At 46.0% G+C, this 19076-nt stretch overlaps 1 protein-coding gene across 1 annotated transcript in view; it reads right to left on the reverse strand.

The window, feature by feature from the left end:
* Positions 1-19076, reverse strand: part of Nhsl2 (NHS like 2) — a 262855-nt gene that overhangs the window by 124872 nt on the left and 118907 nt on the right. The window contains exon 2 of the mRNA XM_060375328.1: positions 18824-18892. Within this exon, the coding sequence (XP_060231311.1) occupies positions 18824-18892 (69 nt within the window). The remainder of the gene's footprint in view (positions 1-18823; positions 18893-19076) is intronic.

Below are 19076 nucleotides of genomic sequence, written 5' to 3' on the forward strand. Positions count from 1 at the left end.
TTATCAGAATGCATGGGTGAACTCAATAGGATCAACATCTTGGATAATGCAGCCAGGTGAATGAATTATTTTTGGCAAAGCTGCAGGCAACAATAGGCCACAGAGCTTCTGGCATCAGGAATTCAAGCCTCTTCTTGTGTCTTTTTTGTGTCACGGCCACTACCATCTCTTACTTTTGTTGTCCCTGGGGCACTGGCTAGGGATGGTGCGATTTGCTGGCAGGCAGCATGACTCACTACTTGGAAGGCCATTTTTCTAATTAAGGGGAGAGATAGATGGATATTTTCCCATACTTGGGCAGAAACCTCATTCACTTGGATCCTTTTACTGGAATTACTCAGCTTTACATTGAAGGGATGGCTTTTTCCACATTAAAAAAATTAGTGTATGAAACCTTTAGCTTTCCTCAAACCAACAGAGTTGGGTACAAAAGAGTAGGGAAATAACTACTACACACACACACACACACACACACACACACGCACGTGAGCGATAGCCAACAATCTTGCCTGAACTGCTATGAAATCACTCAGGTTCCCTATTGATCTCTAGGATACAGGCAAGCATCCAACTTTCTTAATGTGAAGTCTCACATTCCCTGCCCACATCTTCCCGCTGTGCAGCTGAGCCATTTGCTTGGGGTTGACTGCTTTACTCTGAAAATGACTGATGAATCTCAAGGTCACTGCGGAGTGGGCAGAGCACAGGCCATTTCACCTCGGTGATATCCCATCACCAGGAGGCAGGAGCAGCCATAGCAGGGTGGAAGGTATGCAAGGATAATCAAATGCAGCACCATCATCATAGCCTTGGGGAATGACGTGCAGGCTCAGGTATAACCTCTCAGATGAGCATATGCCCCCCCTCCCCGAGAGGGGTACAGTTGTGCTCCCGGAGAACTTAGGCAAGATGGGTGCTAGGAACCCTACCAGGGAGGCAAGGAGCAACCTGGCCAGCCCTAGCCACTCGGGGCTCTTGGATAAGATAAGGAAAATGGGTTTCAGACAGCTTGATCTGCACCCTCCAGTAGGCCAGGGTTCATGTGAAGTCTTCTGGGCTTTGATTTAAACTTGCTTACATGACCTCAGGCAAGGCTATTAGTTTCTAAGCATTTAGGTTCCTAGTTCACAGAAAGGGGCATAGCACTTTTAGCTACAAGGGGGGTGGTGCACAAAGGAAGAGGCAGAGAAGACAAACCGGGGAGCCCAGGGCTTCCTAAGCTCTGGTATGCCCATCCCCCTGTATCTCAGGCTTCATCATGTAATTATTTGTGTACTTAGGCAGCAATGATATGCTTGGTAGATGCCCGTCAGTGCCCATTGCTGGTGTGTCTGAGGGCACCCTGGCTTCCCCATATGTCAGCTGATTCTCCTACTTGAGCTGTTTCTCCACATTCCTACACTGTCTTTCCCTGTACACCCAGCCTGCTTGAGAAAAGAAAGGTGCAGGAGCCTCCAGAGTCCCCAGACGACACGGTGAGGGTACAATAGAGGTTGATACTGTTGGCACTAGAGTAGACACATCTTACCTGACAGCAGTCTTTTCTGAAAGAGGCTTGGGCCTGGCCCCAGAACCGTACCTCAGCCGCTCAGGAGGAATCTAAGGTCAGAACCCGCCAAGGTTAACAGGTTCCTCCAGAGTTCTCTCGCCCAGAAGGGGCCAACCTTGTGTTTCTGGTCACTAGGGGGTAAAGCAAGGCCCCTGAGCACACCATCAGAATTGTATATGGAGCAAGCAGTGCTTGCATTTGCCAAGAACGTCTGGGGACTCGGTTCCTGTGGCTAGGGTGGGTTGTCATAACTTGGACAGTCCCTTGGTTGTGAGAATTTTGTTGTGTATGGAGTGTGTGTGTGTGTGTGTGTGTAGGATCCCTCCTCCCCCACCTCAAAGGCCTGGCAAAAGCACAGCAAGATGTCTAAGTCTGACTAAGGAGGTTTAAGATCCAAGGCTGAACTCTTACATCCACCATCTTGCACCAAGACCAGTGACCAGAAAAGGAACACTAGACCAAAAGCAGGGCCTGTTCACCTTGCTCTTACTATGCTCAGGGCTGCCCCCAGGGTAGGGGAAAGATGCTGAGCTTCATGAGAGCTAAGCGGGCCTTCTAGGGGCTTCAACACCCTACTTATAAACAAATCCCTCTGCAGTGTGTGGTAATCCTAGCACTCAGGAGGATGGCAAAGCCCAGACCAGCCTGGGATATACAGTGACTCCATGTATGCAACAATAACAAAAATGAATCAACAGCATCAGCATCTATTGTGTCCTTACCAGGTCATCTTGGGACCCTGGAGACTTCTGCATCTTCTTTTCTCAAGCAGGCTGGTTGTATAGGAATCCGAGTATTCCTACTGCAGAGCTCAGCTCTTTACACTGCCAAGCACCCATGTATTAGGGGTTTGGTAAGCAACTCAAGGTGGACATGGGCCAGGCTGCACGGATTAGGTTTTTCTATCAGCATGTGGAAGCCTGAACACAGAGACCTGGCGGAGTCACCAAAGTCCACTCATCATCTTCCCACCTATTGCCAAGGGTCGTGAAGGCCCTGGAATCCTTCCCACTTCTTCCCGTCAGACGTCTTTGACAAAGTGAAAGTTGAAATTTCAGACACCTACCTACTCATTGCAGCCACTAGCTCGGCAGTCCTCCAGATGGTGTGCTCTGGAACTAGGGAAGGGACCAGGTAAGAGGACAAGGCTGTTGGCAGGCTCTTAACCTCCAGACCAAATGAAATGAATTTCCAGGCGTTGGCTGGAGGAGGGGCAAGCTTTCTAGAAGGGAAAGGAGGCAGGACCAAAGCTAACCCCTTCTTTTTTTCTTCCTAAACTCAATCCAGATTTGCCTTCCGAGGGCTGCTTGAAACTGATCCCTGTGGCTCTGACTCGTCCTCTCTTAAAGTCGTAGTCTCACTGTGGGGGCGGGGAACTGAGCAGCCCTCACCTGGGCAAAAGATGCCCTAAAGCAAACAATAGCGAAGGCCACACAGGTGTGAAACTTAAAATGCTATGTGCCTTGGCTCCAGATCCATACTCTGAGCTGGAGGCTGACTTGAGGCTTTCTCACAGGGCCAGTTAAAGGCACAGGGCTATAGCAGGAAACTGGTCACTTATTCCAGCACAGGTAGATTAGGGGCCAAAGCTGAAAGTTGGGGGTCAGTGAGGGGGTAGAGAAATATCACTGGACCACAAGTCCTGGCTTTATCATTACTCCCTGTGTCGCTGCATGTGCTACACCCAGTTCGCGAGCCCCCAAAAGATCTACAGGAATCGACTCCATTGCAAAACACATGAGGGTCTTTTTATTGTAAATTACAAGCTGCAGCTTGGGCCCACAACACCCACCGCCTAAGCGGTGGGAGCTGAGCACCCTGTGCCCAGGTTAGTTGGGTGATTAAAGATTTTGGTCCCTCTGCCCTGCAGACTGTCAAAGCAGATGCTGAGCCTGATGGGCAACTGACGGGCAGAGTGAATGGAATTTTATGTAAGAACTGGGAAATAGTAAGAGCTGGAGAGAACAGGAACTCCACAAGGAGAGCAACAGAACAAGAAAATTTGAACACAGGGAACTTCCCAGAGACTCATACTCCAACCAAGGACTATTCATGGAGATAACCTAGAACCCTGACAATGTAGCCACTTCTGATGAGAACTGATAGACTAAGATCAGAAAGAAGGAGAGGAGGACCTCCCCTATCAGTGGACTTGGGGAGGGGCATGCATGAAGAAAGGAGGGGGAGGGTGGGATTGGGAGGGGAGGAGGGAGGGGCTTATGGGGGGATACAAAGTGAATAAAGTGTAATTAATAAAAGTTAAATAAAAAATTAAAAAAAAAGATTCTGGTCCCTCCCAGCATGCCCAAGGCAAGGGCGATTCCTGGTCAAAATGCTACATTTTTAATTGATTGGCTATAGGAAGGTCCCCAGACCATAATGACCTGGTGTCCCTTCCTAGGGGGATGGGCCAGTTTCCTAGCAACTGTTATCTCTAGTGAGTGGGGAAAGAATGCAGTAAGGTGGTCCTTCCCCTCAGGGCATTACTGGACTTCTCCACTCACCTACTTCAGGTCTTAATAATAGCTGCTAATTTATCTTTTGGTCTCTCACATGCAAGCCACTCTCCTCTCGGCCATTTTCCTTTCTGATTACACTGAAAGCTAACTACCGCCCCATCCTGTCCAGTTCCCAGGTTGATTCGGTCTCCTTCTGTCAGAGCAAAAGGCAGCAAACGGGCCGTGGTAGCCTGGCATTTGTCTCAGCATGCTGTCCTGCTTTGGTCACTTTATATGCAATAGTGCATAGGGGCTTTCTGCTGAGTTGGGGTAACAGTGGCATCTAATGTGAGTGTATGAGGGAGCAGGTGCGTGGATTATTGTGGAGAGGTTGGACCTGATAGAGCTGTATGTTCTTCACTAGATGTTAACATTCCTCATACCTGTCACTCTGGGTGTAGGAGCCTACGAACATATTATCTTCTGTCTCTTGCCTCCATATTTTCCATTCCCTTCTGACTGAAAATCCGTGAGGTCACTGGTCCGGCAGGGCTTGGAGTCTCTCACCCTGGTGGATTCTCCCAGCTCTTTCTTATTGTGCCCGAGCTCCCCCTTCTCCTCCCCAAAGTATACACATAGCCTCCCCATGCACTCATGCTTCTGTTCCTTCTCATCCTTTAGGCAGAACCAGGCTATGGACTCCAAGCCGTTCCTTGCTCCCAGCATCCCCCTATCCATGATCCCCTTTCCTCATCCCCTAAAGCACCACACAGGCCTGTTTCCACTTGAGGCCATGACTCTCAGTTATCTCCACTTGATATTCTTCTAAGGAATTTCTGAAAAAAAATATTTCTTAGTCCCTACCCCAAGTCCGATTTCATACTTAGAGGAGAATCCATTTTAAAAGCTTCGTAGTCGAGAAGGTGTGGTGGCTCATGTCTAATTCCAGCACTCAGGAGACTGAGGAAGGATGATCCAGAGTTCAAGAGCAGCTTGGACACTGTCTCAAAAGAAGACAGTAGAGACAAAGCAAAGAACACCACCCCCTTAGGTGATTCTGACTTGAAGGCAGAGGTGTGGTGTACCCTTTCTTAAGTAGGTCATTTGTGTTTGACGGAACTGTACTGGAGGGCAGACACTCAACTTCCAGAGAAGGCAAAACCATAATGGGCACAGGATGAACTCTTAGACCTAGATGTCTATCTCAGCCTGGACAGGTTTCTAATTTTCAGCCTGCCCAAGTGCCCTGGTGGTCTTCATTACTGGTTTGGGGAAAGAGAGAGTGAAGATGATGGACCTCGGGGAGTGTGGTACCAATGAACCTCCAGTTATTTATTGGCAGAGCCTGCCTGGTCATGCTATACACAGCCTTGGCACTCTGGCACTGCTTATCGACTCTTTCTCAGGAAAAAATGCTTTCCAGTGCAGCAAGTAAATTACCTAGGATCAGAAAGGAAATTGATGACTGGCTCCTGAAGCACAATTTACAATGCAGTCATGCTCACTGCTTGATTAATATATTCAATATAACAAGACCCAGCAATGGATCTAATGACTACCATAATTTCCAGTGTACAGTGATGAGTAGAAATGATTTTTGAGATACCTGCAGCAGCCATAATGTGATCTGAAAATAGCTGTAATTCTACTGGTGACAGTTACAGGTGCTGCTAATAGCACTGTACTTAACTGCTCTGGAGCTAGCTTTGCCTGCTCCTGCACTCATCAGCTGCGTTATCTGGACACCTTCCTTGAACCCTCTGTGCCCATCTCCTCATCTGTTAAGTGTGGGTTGTTGCAAGGAAGAAATGAGTTGATGAACACAAATGACGCCCTTAGTTCCACATTTAGTTCCACTGGAGAACTTCATCAGGCGTCAGCTCTTACTACTATTATCTGCAAAAGTACTTTTATGGATCAGGGCTTGGAGTTCATTTACTCAAACCCAAAGCCCTACCTCCAGCTAGGTTCGTGTGCGTAAAAAGAACTTTTTCAATACAAGGCTCACGCTGTGGCTCATCAGTGCTTGCCTGGCAATGCACAAGGCCCTGGGTTTGCAGGCAAGCTGCTGCCACACTGTTTATATTGTTTGGGGACCTGGGATCTTAAAGGTCTCTTTTGCATCCCTGAAGGCCAGATCTTGCTGGGTTTGGAAGCTAGCTCTGTTTCAGGCACTACCCAAACCTTAGGTGTAACCTTTGAAAGTCCCCAAGGTTGCTTCTGCTGGGGTCTCTGGTAGTCTCTCCTAACTGCCCTCTTCTAGCCACTCTCATTGCAACTGTTACCATAGCCCTAAACTTCCCATTTAAGATTTAGAACTTTGGGTGCCTTGGCAGCAATAGAAAATCCTGTCTCAAAAAACAAAAGGAAACAAACAAACCAACAGAGGCAGCAACAGCAAAAACCCAGGACAAACAAAAAAAGATTCCAGAAATTTCCTGCAAGCAGGTAATTTGGAACCTGAGGTGCCGCAACTTGTTGCAGTAGCCTATAACTTGGGTTGAAGGGGAGGTTCAGGCCCATTGCTTCCCTGGGCACATGTGGCAACTGAAACCCCAAAGGAGGCAAGGAAATGCTTGAATACACTTATTAGTGTGCAGGCAGAGCTCAACCTGGGACTCAAGATTGCTGTCACGAAGGCCCCCAGAGGCAAATGAAATCTCCATCCTCCTTGTCTCTCCCCCCCTTTTCCTGTCAGTTCCTATTAGAACCTTTTCAATCAGTTCCTGTCAGAACATGTCAGCTTCATAGTCACCAAACCACCAGTGCCACCTTGGGTCAGGCTCTGGCCTCCAGACACTGCCACCTCTTCAGCCACCTTGTCTGTGTCTTGCCTTCCAGGAAAACCTCCCTGATCTGGACTTCTGTCTCTGTCATGTGCCTCAAATGCCTAGGGCTTGGAAAAAGCAGGCAGTTCAAGCTGCTCACACACCACCCCTACTCCCCATTCCTTCCATGTCAGAGAGGAAGAAACCAAGTCCAGGCCAGGGAAATAGCCCAGAGAGGTTTGACAGTGAGCAAGACGGAGGGAGAGAACTTGAAGGAAAAAAAAAAGAGGGTCAAAGAGTCATGCTCTGCAAGAAGCTTAGTTTCATGCTTTTCCCATGACATCACCACTTCTCAGAACCACACTTCCAGCTCCTATTGTTTCAGGTAACACGTGGAAATGCTGTTTTCAACAGCACCGTAGTCAGGACTTCCCCTTCTGTGTGCTCATGTGGAAAATGCAGACAATGCTCCTTCGCCTTCTCTCCCTCCTCCCCTGGACTCCTCAAGCTACCCACAGCACCACTCAACCTCCTCCTTATCTGCTCTAGGAATGGGTGGGCCCCACCTAATTGTCAACCATTTTCACAGATATTTCTACTGGCCTGCACCCAAAATCAATTTACTGGTCTGACGTTATTGAACTGCCCTCCGTGTTGTTCTGAATCTTCCAGACCTCTTTGCCTTCCCTCAGTACCATGCATGGAAGGGAGAGGACATTTTGGATTTCCAAAAATAAATGAAGGCTGGGCATGGTGATGTGCACCTGTATTCTCAGAGCTTTGGAGATGGAAGCAGGAGAATCAGAGTTTGAGGTCATCCTTGGCAACATAGTTACCTAGGCTACGTGAACCTACCAATAAATCTTAAAAGCATAGAAAAAAGAAAAGCTGTGAAAGGGTGAAGGATGGATAGGATGAAATGTTTTTATTCTGAGGGATAATGAGAGGACCAAGATAATTCTGTCCCCTCCCGGAAGCCCAGAGCTTGCTTATGAAGACAAGATCTGAAAAGTGGTCCTAGAAGTATGTGAACAGTGAACCAGGTAGCCATATTGAACTTCGCCTTCGGGACAGGTAAGGGCCTAGGTACTGTCTTCAGGCTAGAATGCAAAGAGCGGTAGGGTGTGAGGCTTCATAGAGCAGATCATAGGGTTGGGGCAGTCTAAGGCAGCATTTAGAATCAATTGCCAGATAATAAAAAGAAGCTAGGGGAAGGACGTGATTCAGATGTTTCTAGGAACTAGAGATGCTAAGTGCTATGGAGTCAATGTCTGGTTCCAGATCTTGTCCAGCTGATAACCAATATCAGTCATCATTGACATCTCAAATTCGAGGCCAGCCTGAGCCATACAGCGAGTCCTTTCCCATCCCAATCCCTCAGAAACTCAGAGAGCTAGGTCACTGTGATGATGAAACTCTAACGCATGGTAGGAAGAGGATCCTGGGAGGAGAGAGTCAGGCTGGAAGATGAGCTGAGCTGAGCTGAATCAAGGGGCCTTGTCAGACTCAAAAGTGTCCACTCTACAGGAAAGAGGGTGTCTCTAAACTGCATACAGAGATTACCTAAGGAAAACTTAGTTTAAATGTCTGAAAGGATGTTCCAGTCTCAAATCTACCTCTTACCCCTTGTCTGACTTTAGACTCCTCACACAACCTTCTGTATTCAACATGAATCAGATGAAGGGGTGCTACACTGAAAGAGGGGCTTTGGAGTAAGATACACTTGAATCCAAATCTCAATTCATCACTGTCTTGCTATGAGACCCGTGCAGGTAACTCAACCTCTCTGAGTTTCAGTTACCTAGGGAACAGAAATGCCAGCCTCACAAGACCAGTCTAAGTGCACAGTAAGGAAGGTCAAAGGCACTGCTTAGCCCCAAGAAAAAGCTCTCTTTCTCTGCCCACCCACTTTCCCTTGACACGCATACAGGCAGCAATTTTAAATTCAGTAGGAAAAGCACGGGAAACTACAAGGCAGGGGATAGGTGAGAAGCGTGTAGGAACGGCAACACGGAAAAAAGGAAAGGGAGAGCCACGACAGCTGTCAAACCATTCCACTTTGTTACCGGGAAGTTGACAGTATTGCCACTGAAATGAGCAAGTCACTGGGGAGGAAGGAGTGTTGCTTTAAGTCTGCTTACTCCTCAGTTTGCTATAGTCACTTAGGAAGCACTCACCAAACACCCAGGACATAGACCTCATTGGTGTGTGTGTGTGTGTGTGTGTGTGTGTGTGTGTGTGTGTGCTCTACCTTTTATGGAGTGCTCAGGTGTCCCCTATCCTTTCATCTCCAGGAAAGGCAAGGGCAAAAGGACTCTAACAGGTATGTCCAACCTTTTGATACTGGAGTGTGATGTTGTCATTGACAAAGTTCAGGCTTAAGAACCATGTAAGACAGTCACCAGAAAAGTCCTTAAAATGTTTTAACTAGCTTTTTTAATTTTGGGTTGGGCCACATTCACGGCTATCCTTGGCTGCGTGTAGCTCGTAGGCTGTGGGTTGGACACATCTTCAGTGTGGTCTGTGGACAAGCTGTTTTCTCACCACAACTTGAAAACTCATTAGGAAATGTCAGGTGTAGCTCTGAATGGCGGCTGTGCACCGGAAATCCCACAGGCTCAGGAGGCTCGGGAAGAAGGACCCCAGGATCCCAGGAGTTTGTTGCCAGCCTGGGAAACTTAGCCACAAATTGTCTCAAAAGAAACTTACCATAGTGACTCATGCCTGGAATCCTAGAACTTAGAGGGCTGAGGCAGGAGGCTTGCAGTGAGTTCTAGGCCAGCCTAGATACAGAATGAGACACTATTGTTTTGTTTTGTTTTCAAAAAAAAATCAACCAACAATCCCCCTAAAACCATAAAATAAAAGGTTTTTTAAAAAGATTTATTTATTTATGTATATTATGTATGTGACTGCTCTATTTTCAATATGTCTGTAAAACAGAACAGAAGAAGACATCATATCCCATTATAGATGGTTGTGAGCCACCATGTGAAGAACAACAAAAATTCCCACTCCCCCCCAAAAAAGAACCCATAAAAAGAAAATGAAAGTTTTTATATTCTGTTCCAGACCTTATAAAACACATTGTGCCCAATTGCGGTGGTATAGAGCTGCAGTGCTCGAACTCTGTAGGCTGAGGCAGGGGGATTGCAAATTAAAGGCCAGCTGGGCTACACAGAAAGACCCCATCTCAAAAAAAATTATAAAAACAGCAGAATCTACACTTTACCTCATAATCCTGTTTGTTTGTTTGTTTGTTTGTTTGTTTGAGACAGGGTCTGGGTATGTAACCTTAGTTGACCTGGAACTTGTGGCAAGCCTCCTGACTCCACCCCTGGAGTGCAGCATCCCCTGGCTGTGTCTCCCAATGTCCAACCTACAAACCACCTTCCAAGACTTTGCTATTTATTTAGGTCACTGGACACACAGTGGGAAGCAAGGACGGAAGACAGAAAAGAGTCCTTGGACTCACATTGGTGCTTTTAAAGAAGCAGTGAACATCAGAGTCAGTCAAGGTTATGGGCTTGTTTTCGGGATCCCCCCCTTGGACAAGTGGGGCAATAGGTTCCTAAGCAACATTTCCCAGCTCTCCCTCCAAGCAAGGAGTTCATCACTGTCTCTGTAGCCCTCTGAAATCCAAAGGGATCTCTGAACCCAACTGGAGGTTAGGAGGCATCCATAAGGGGCTGTGGAAGCAGAGCTCTGTCCTCTGAACTTTCCCAAGGATGGCATGAGGAGCCTCAGAGGGTTAAAGAATCAGAGCTTGGTAGTCCCAACCAAAATCTCTTGTCATCAGAGTCACAACTGATAGAGGGTAAGGACACACTCTCCTTAGCTCATGCTTTTGTTATGAACATAAGACACAATCTGTGCCAGTTTTATCCGGATGAGTGCCAGTGTGTGCAAATTTTAATGAAGGCATTCCAAAATCCAATAACTACATTGGATGGTGAAATTATGGTTGGATTTTATTTTATTCTTAGTACAAACGTGCTGACTTGTTTTTCTACAATGAGACTGTGTTAGTATAAAATTCTGTAAATAACAAAGACTTTATTTTGAAATACAAATTAATACAAAGAAAACTCATGGCAAAACACAAACTATTGCAGACTTCCGTGCCATAGATAACTTACTCTGTGGGAGTCTGAGGGAAGACAGAATGAGGGGAGGAAGGAGCATGAAAAATAGCCAAGGTTGTAATCTGAAGATGAGCCAAGTCAGAGGTCAAAACCTCAGCCTCCCCGGCTGAAAGAAAGGCCTAAAAGCTCTGGTCAGGTCCTAACCTACAAACCTGGGTTTATTTCTGGAAGCAGTCTGAGAGCTAAAAGGGTGTGAGTGTTTACAGATCCATCTTTATGCTTTCCTCCTGGAATGAGGGGACTGAGGCATAGGAAGGTGTGTATGGAGCCAAGGCTCTTTTCCGTCTGCCTTGCTCTCCATATGGCCCTGATCTGTCTGGTTAATGTCTTCATCTTGTACTCTTCTGGGCTCCATGCCTTCTTCTGAGCCCACAAAACATTCAAAGCATTTCTCTAGCATTCATTTGAGAAATGGATGCCCATTGTGTGTCAGTAACTGTTGTATGTCCCCAGAATATATCAGTGACCAAAACAACCCTGTTCCAGTGTGCAACATGAAGTCCTTACATTTATTTACTCAGTAAGTGTTATGGACCACTTAGGTGCACAGCCCTGTGGCAGGCATAAGCTAAACAGGGTCATTGTTCTCACGTTTGGCTTCCTCCCTTCTCTGCACTGTGACTAGCTTTCCAACACAAAAAACATTTTCTGAATGAATGAATCAATAAGCTTAAGTTTGGGGTTAGGGATTCTGCTCAGTGGAACAGCACTTATCCAGCATGCACAAGGCTCTCCGGTTCTATCCTGAGCAAAAGCTCAAGCTCTCTCTCTCTCTCTCTCTCTCTCTCTCTCTCTCTCTCTCTCTCTCTCTCTCTCTCTCTCTCACACACACACACACACACCCACCACTCTCAAGACAAAAACAAAAAACAAACAAACAACAACAACAACAAAAACGACAGTGAAACTTTGGACCCCAATAAGTAGAACACTTTCTCCTGTGCTGTATTACTGTCAGCTCAAATCTTAGGCCACTTCCCAAGTGGCATTCATCAGAGGGTAAGGAGGTAGCAGGCTGGATCACCTGGGTAGAAACATTTTGAAAAGAGGTAACCCACTCTATCAGGGACCCTCTCTGAGGAAAGAAGAATGCTGCCAATTTTAGACAACTTGGGCGAAGCAAGAAGGGCATCCTCCTGCGGGGGTCCACAGCCCCATCACCCTGTGCAGGAATGAATCATTCTGAAAAATACACTTCCTTTCTCTTAAAAACATCAAGGCTGCCCTGACAGTCATTCCCCACTCGCCCCGCCCCGGGACCAGCGTTCCACCCCTTCCAGCCAGAGGCAGCTCCAGCCTTCCTGGTGTGGCTTGCCAGCAGCTGCAGCGCAGCGCCCTCTGCCGTCCAGCCCCGGGTCGTGCTGCTGCCCTCCCGGAAGAGCAAGGAGGAGCAGGAAGCTAGTCATGGGGTGTGCAGCTACCAAACAGCCTCCAGTTCCGTTGGTGCGCCGCGACCATGACTCACCGCTCGCCTCTCCCGCCGCCTCCACACGCGCCTGTTGACGTGCAGACCTGCGCAGAGTTGCTCTGCTCACGCAAAGCAGCCTGTGGACACTGAGCCCTGACGGCAGCACCTGCTCTGCCCTCCTGTGCCCCTGACCTGTGTGAACCCCAGCACTGTTCAGGTTTCCAACGCTGGAAGCACTCGCCACCTCCAATGTGGCATGAGCCCCCCCCCCCCCCTGACTCGCCCGAGTCTATTCATTACAACTCCTAATGGGACCGGGGACCCGGTGAGGGCCAGAGAAAGGTGGGATAAAGGCAGGGATCAAACCACTAAAGAGTTGGGGAGGGCTACATGACTCCTTCACGTGTGTCTCCAAAATTCATGGTAAATGGCAACATGGACTTTCCACAGCATCAAATTGTACCCTTCTCTGCGAGCGCGCGCGCGCGCGCGCGCGCGCACACACACACACACACACACCAGAAATACTCAGGGTCAGTCAGACCATGACGTCATAAAGGACTTTGAAATTTGAGCATTAGAACGAACATTTACCATTTTAGAAAGAAAAGAAAAGCTATAAGATAGCACCTTAATGAGAAAGGCAGGTAGGTGTGGGGCTGGAGTGTGTAAAATGTTTTGAGTCAAAGAGCGAGGCACAGAGCTTGGCAGAATGGTGCACATCTTTAAACCTAGCACTGAGGAGGCAGAGGCAGGCAGATCCCTGTGAGTTCGAGGGCAGCCTGGTCTACAGAGTGAGTTCCAGGACGGCCAGGGCTACCTAGTGAGACTCTGTCTCTAAAACAAGGCAAAACAAAACAAAAATGGAGCAGGGGATAGTGGTAGGAGCTGTGGATTAGGAATGTGCAGCAGAAGTTGGGACAGATGGGAAAGAGAGGTGACCAAAGTGACCCTGGAATCTTGGTACGGTCTGCAGTTGAATCAAGAATGTGGGCCCAAAAGTCAATATGGCTCTGAGGTCAGGACGGACTTACTGGTAAATAAAACATTATTCAGTTAAAGTTCACCACCACCTTTGCACCTGCCTCAGGTGTTTGGCACTGCTGGTTTTATTTTCTATATTAATAGTATATCGTTTGTTTTGTTAAATGGCAAGAAATAGAGTACAGCCTGCAGCTAAGGCCCCGCCTCTGCTTTAGAGACCAGAAAGTAGTCGAAGAGAATCCAGATGTGTGAGGGCAGTGCCCATCTTGTGGGCTGAATGGAACATCCACTTGGGGATCAGAGCTGTTTGCTCAGCTGTTTGCGGAAGCCAAAGAAACTCTAACCCAGTTCTTACTGTCTCTTTTGGGGAGACTGTGGAGGGCTGTGGTTGACAATTGCTTCACCATGATGCTGAATGTCTTTGTAGACCTAAGGTTTGCACCCAAGTGAGCCTGTTGAATCCATTCAGATGGCTCCACTCTGAGCCAGGCATCAAGGCCCATTTGGCTTCCACATGAGTAGCACATCTAGTAGCACCACTGAACAGACATGGTGCTGGACAGACAGCATTGCTCTAGGGCCACAGAAGAAAATTACTTCAGGCCTTCACAAACAGTCAGAAATGGGGGTGGGGAAGGGTGTGGGTCAGGGAGGTGGGTTATATGTGGATTTTTTTTTTTTTTTTTTAGCCCTGGCTGCTTTTCATAAAGGCCCCTGTGGTCTTTGTAAAGGAGAAAAAAAATATTGCATGAAGGAGGAAAAAAAATGTCTGGTATCCTTAGAGTAGTCTGTAAGCTCACTGCTATTCCAGCTAAATTGCCACAGTAATTATTCACTGAATTTAACAAACTCATTCTAAAATCAGGGAGCATGCATAACGAATGCTAAAAACACTTTAGAAAAAATAGAATGAAAGATGATTCATTATAGAAAGTATTAAATCCACAGTACTTAATGGATTGTGGTATGGACACAAGAGTAGACGTTTAGCATGCTGCGAGAAACTGCACACTGATAACTTGGATAAAATGAACTACCCTCTTAAAAAGCATAGACTTCCAAAATCTACCTTATAAGAAATAGATTTGAAAAGCTCTGCAGCTAATAAGAGCACTAATTTCTTCCACTGTAGACACTGGCCCCTTCTGGTGGACAATTTTGGAACTAGAACTAAGGTTTTGTGGTATAAATGGGTTTTATCCTCCGTGTTCAGCCTATCTCCTAATGAATTTAGGATTGCCTGTGTGTGTGTGTGTGTGTGTGTGTGTGTGTGTGTGTGTGTTGCGGGGGCGTGATACTAGAGTAGCAACAAAGACCCAGTTAATGGAAACTCCCTCTGATCAAGAGAATAAATCTCTAGCCTGGATGGAGACCTAACATTCCAGTTGGCTGGGTCAATCAATTGGCCAAGGGACCATCCCTCAGGAAGGAAAAATCACTCCTAGGAAGGCAGGATCACCTTAAGCCATGCTAAGGAAAGAGAAGGAATAATTATCTCTTTAATGAGATACTGTATTTTTCTTTACCAGAATTCCCCACTACAGTCTCTTGTAGAGCATAGCCACACTGCTTCTTAAGTCATTCCACTTTCTGAATTACTCAGAAAAGCAGAACTTTCTTTCTTTCTGCCTCTGTTCTAAGCATGCTTTCCCTAACACACTTAGCTTTTTAAAAAGTCTCTCTGTGAAGTTCCTGTCCCACCATGTGGCTGTCTGCTGCCATATGGCTGGTCTTCAGGCCTACTTAACTAAAGTAGCAGGCCCCCCACCCTTCTCTTTATTCTCTTCCTCTGGGAAGCTGCTGAGACCTGCAGCTTGCCTTACTTGGGGTTTTCTTTCAAGCTATAATAAAGTTGTCCTTAAGCTTAAAAAAATGAGAAACAAGTTTAAAATTTAATACACAAAACAGAAATGTCTAAGTCCAATGGTTTTATTGGTAAATTCCTCCAACTGTTCAAATAGTTTTGTCCTAATTCTACACAGCTGATATAATTCAGCATGTCAACGTATTAAAGAAGAAAAATCATATAATCATGTCAATGCAGGAAAGCAACTGATACACTCTAACACCCATGATACACTGAAAATCTGAAAATTGCTGGGCATGGTAGTGCACATCTTTAATCCCAGCACTTGGGAAGTAGAGACAGGCAGATTTCTGTGAGTTTGAGGTCAGCCTGTATACAAAGCAAGTCCGGGATAGCCAGTGCTCTGTTACACAGAAAAACCCTGTCTTGAAAAACCAAAAACCAAACCAAACCAAACCAAACCAAACCAAACCAAACCAAACCAAACTGAAAATTAGGAAAGAAAAATTCAACTTGAAATCCACAGCTGGGCATATAAGCCAAACCACATAGCTGATTAAAAAACAAAACAAAACAAAACTTGTTCATATGAAGATGTGAGAGCACAGGACTGTAATTTCCTCCAAAGAAAGGCTGAGACAGAAAGATCTTGAGTTCAAGGCCTTCTTGGATTACATTCTATGACTCTGACTCAAAAGAATTCACAAAAGGAGAACTGAATAATGATACTTTGTCAAAGTTAAAACTTTTGCCTTGTGGAAGACCCTATTAAGAGGAATTTAAAAACTTAAATGCTAGGAGAAATATTTGCAAAACATGTGTCTAACCAAGCACTTGAATCTAACATGTATAAAGAATTCTGAAACTTCAGTTAAAAATTCAAACAATGCAACCAGAAAATGAGCTAAAGACATAAATAGACATTTACTGAAGAGGAGACATAGTTGTCACATCAGCCCATGAGAAGATGTTCAACATCAGTAACCACCAAGAAAATGCAAATTAAAACCACAGGGAGACATAACCACACACCTACCTGAAGGTCTAAAATTTTACTAAAATGTGACAAAACCGAATGTTGATAAAAGTGTCTAGAAATTGGATCCCTCATACATTGCTGTGGGAATGTAAAATGGTAGAGTATTTTGGAAAGCAGTTTGGCAGGTTCTTTAAAAACTAAACATGGAAGTACCATATGATCCAGCAACTGCATTTTTAGGCATCTATCCTAGATAAATTAAAGCCTAAGCCCACTAAAAAGCTGCTAGGCAAAAACCTATAGCAGCGTTATCTGTAAAAGTCAAATCCATGAAACACTGCAGGTGCCCTCCAGTGCCTGAATGGATAAACCTTCTGTGCTCCATCAAGACCACAGAAAACGACTTGGCAAAACAGAGGAGGGCCTTGGAACAAACAAATGAAGAAAACAGAATATTGACATACGTGATGACCCTGTTGAAGACCCTCCAGATCAGTGGTCTTCAACTTCCATAATGATGTGACCCTTTAATGCAGTCCCTCACATGGTGACCTCCAACCATAAAATGATGTCAGCTCCTATTTCACAACTTTAATTTTGCTACTGTTATGAACTGTAATGTAAATAGCTAATACGCAGGATATCTGATATGTGATTCCAAAGGAGTTGTGACCCATAAGTTGAGAACATCTGCTCTAGATAATGGTGGTGTTGGAAAGAAATCCCTAAAGGTAACATGATGTATAGTTGTATTTTTTAAGCCTAATTTTTTAATGACGTAATTCAAGATATGGAAAAAAAGGTGTTATTCATTTGCAGGAAACTAGACGCAAGGAAAGATACTCGTATTAAGCAAATTAAGCCAGTCTTGGATAGACAAATATTGTATGTTTTCTCCCATTTGTGACTCCTACATTTTATATAGACACATAAATCATGCATGCACATATGATGTGGAAGTAGAAGTGAAACTGTCCCAAAGGGGACTAACAGAAAGTGGGGAGGACAGGCAGGGGAGGGAGTATGGGGCAAGGTGTTCAATGTATAACATATAGTTCCATGAAAACATCCTTATGTACCATATAGTCTTAACGTACAATACATATAGTCAATGAAATAAAACAAGGGAATGGTGGGGCTGGCCAAATGGCTCAGTGGGTAAAGGTGCTTGAGGCTAAGCCTGATGACCTGAGTTCCATCCTCAGCCCTTCAGGATGGAAAGAAGTGAATTTGCAAGTTGTCCTCTGACTTTCACAGCATGTCTTATTCACACACACACACACACACACACACACACACATACACACACGTAAAAATAATTTTTGAAAATGGTACTGATAAGGGTAAAGAGGGATTGGGTGGACATGGCCTGGTAGTGTGGAAATGCTGTTTCTTGGTAATCAGTGTCAGCATCCTGCTTGTGTGTTGTTCTGGCTTTCTGACCATAGAGAAAAGCTGGGTGAAGAGCACCTGTATTATTTTTGAAATGACAGGTAACTCTACAATGATTAACAAACAAAGTTTAATTACAAGAACAGCGAAAGAGATGCAAGTTCTGACACAGAGGTTTCCAAGAAGTTGTTAAGTGAGAAAAGTGAGTTGCAGAGTGATGTCTTTAGTGCACCACCAACTGTTTTTAAGTTTCCACAGAGAACCACGATATATACAGAAATGAAGAGCTGAGAGAAGGTGAGCACTCCACACAGAAAACAGTGGCTACTCTGGGGAGTGGGTTGGACACAGGAAGGATTTTAAGAACAGACAAATTGATTTCTGCTCACAAAACCAATGTATTCATGGGCTAGGGGTGTGGCTAAATGGCAGAGCGCAGTGAGACAAGGTGCTGGGTTCCACCACCAGCACTGAAACAACACAGGCATTGCTGAGAATATATTCACACTATTTGGGTCATAAGAAAAACATCATTGACACAACTGCAGTGTTCAGGAATTCAGATCTGCACTTCTCATCCGGATTTGACACAGCTCATCACCATGGTGGCAGGGGACAACAGCCTGAACCCTGCCCTTGAGCCTGAAGGAAGCAGCTCTGATCCTCTTCTTTTTGGGGAAGGCCCATAGCAACTGTGAATCTGTGGAAGGGCCAGTGCCCCACAGCTGCTAACAACCACTTAGATAACACACAGCAAACAACACAGCAACATCTCCTAAAAGGCTAAAGTTGATAAAGTGTCATGTAGCCACAATCTTAGGAGCAGCGAAGACTTCCCCACCTGAAGGCTTGAAGAAATGGCAGGTTTGAGTCTTTTGGGGGAGGAAATCAATACCTCCTGGCGTGAGGAAAGGTTGGATGTCTTCAACCCACCACAAAAGGCTAAGACCGGACCTCACCTCGGGTGGCCCCAGCCAGTGCATCATCCTCTCAATCATTTCTTTATTCACCATTTGTTGAGCACCTACTATGTGCCAGAGAGCAACAATGGCAGCGTTCAAAACAAAGTTCTTGCCCTGCTGGAGTGCCCATTCTACTGGGAGAGTGAGCAATGGGCAAGCGAAATGAAGATCTTAGCTGATGGTGTTATGAAGTGCTGCTGTTAGCGGCGAGGAAAAAAAAAAAACGGTGGGAGGTGGTGGGGAGCACAAAGTGCGATTTGAGAAATGTGGCCAGAAAAGGTCTCACTGAGAAAGCAGTAGGTCGGCAGCAGGCAGCTTGTCAAGCCATTTTCTATTTACCCCTTCGTACAGTCTCCGTCCCTCCCTACCCAGTTTAGTCCTGGTAGCTGACCTGTGCTGGCTATATCCACAAGCTCCCGTGCCCTCTGGCTGCGGGTCCCGTTCACCCAGTGGCAGGCACCTGTAAGGACGAGAGAAGGAAAAGGAAAGTGAGGCGAGGTGAGGGCACTGCTTTCTGTACCCTTTCTGCGCAGGCCTGTGTACTGGGTGCATCCAACTCCTTCAGGCAAAGCTCTCCACAAAGAGTGGTAAGAAGTGGCTACATTCTTTGTTATTTAGATTTCGTTTCTGTTTATTTTTAGGTC

The sequence above is a fragment of the Meriones unguiculatus genome, chromosome X, assembly GCF_030254825.1.
Source record: "Meriones unguiculatus strain TT.TT164.6M chromosome X, Bangor_MerUng_6.1, whole genome shotgun sequence".
Taxonomy (NCBI): Eukaryota; Metazoa; Chordata; class Mammalia; order Rodentia; family Muridae; genus Meriones; species Meriones unguiculatus.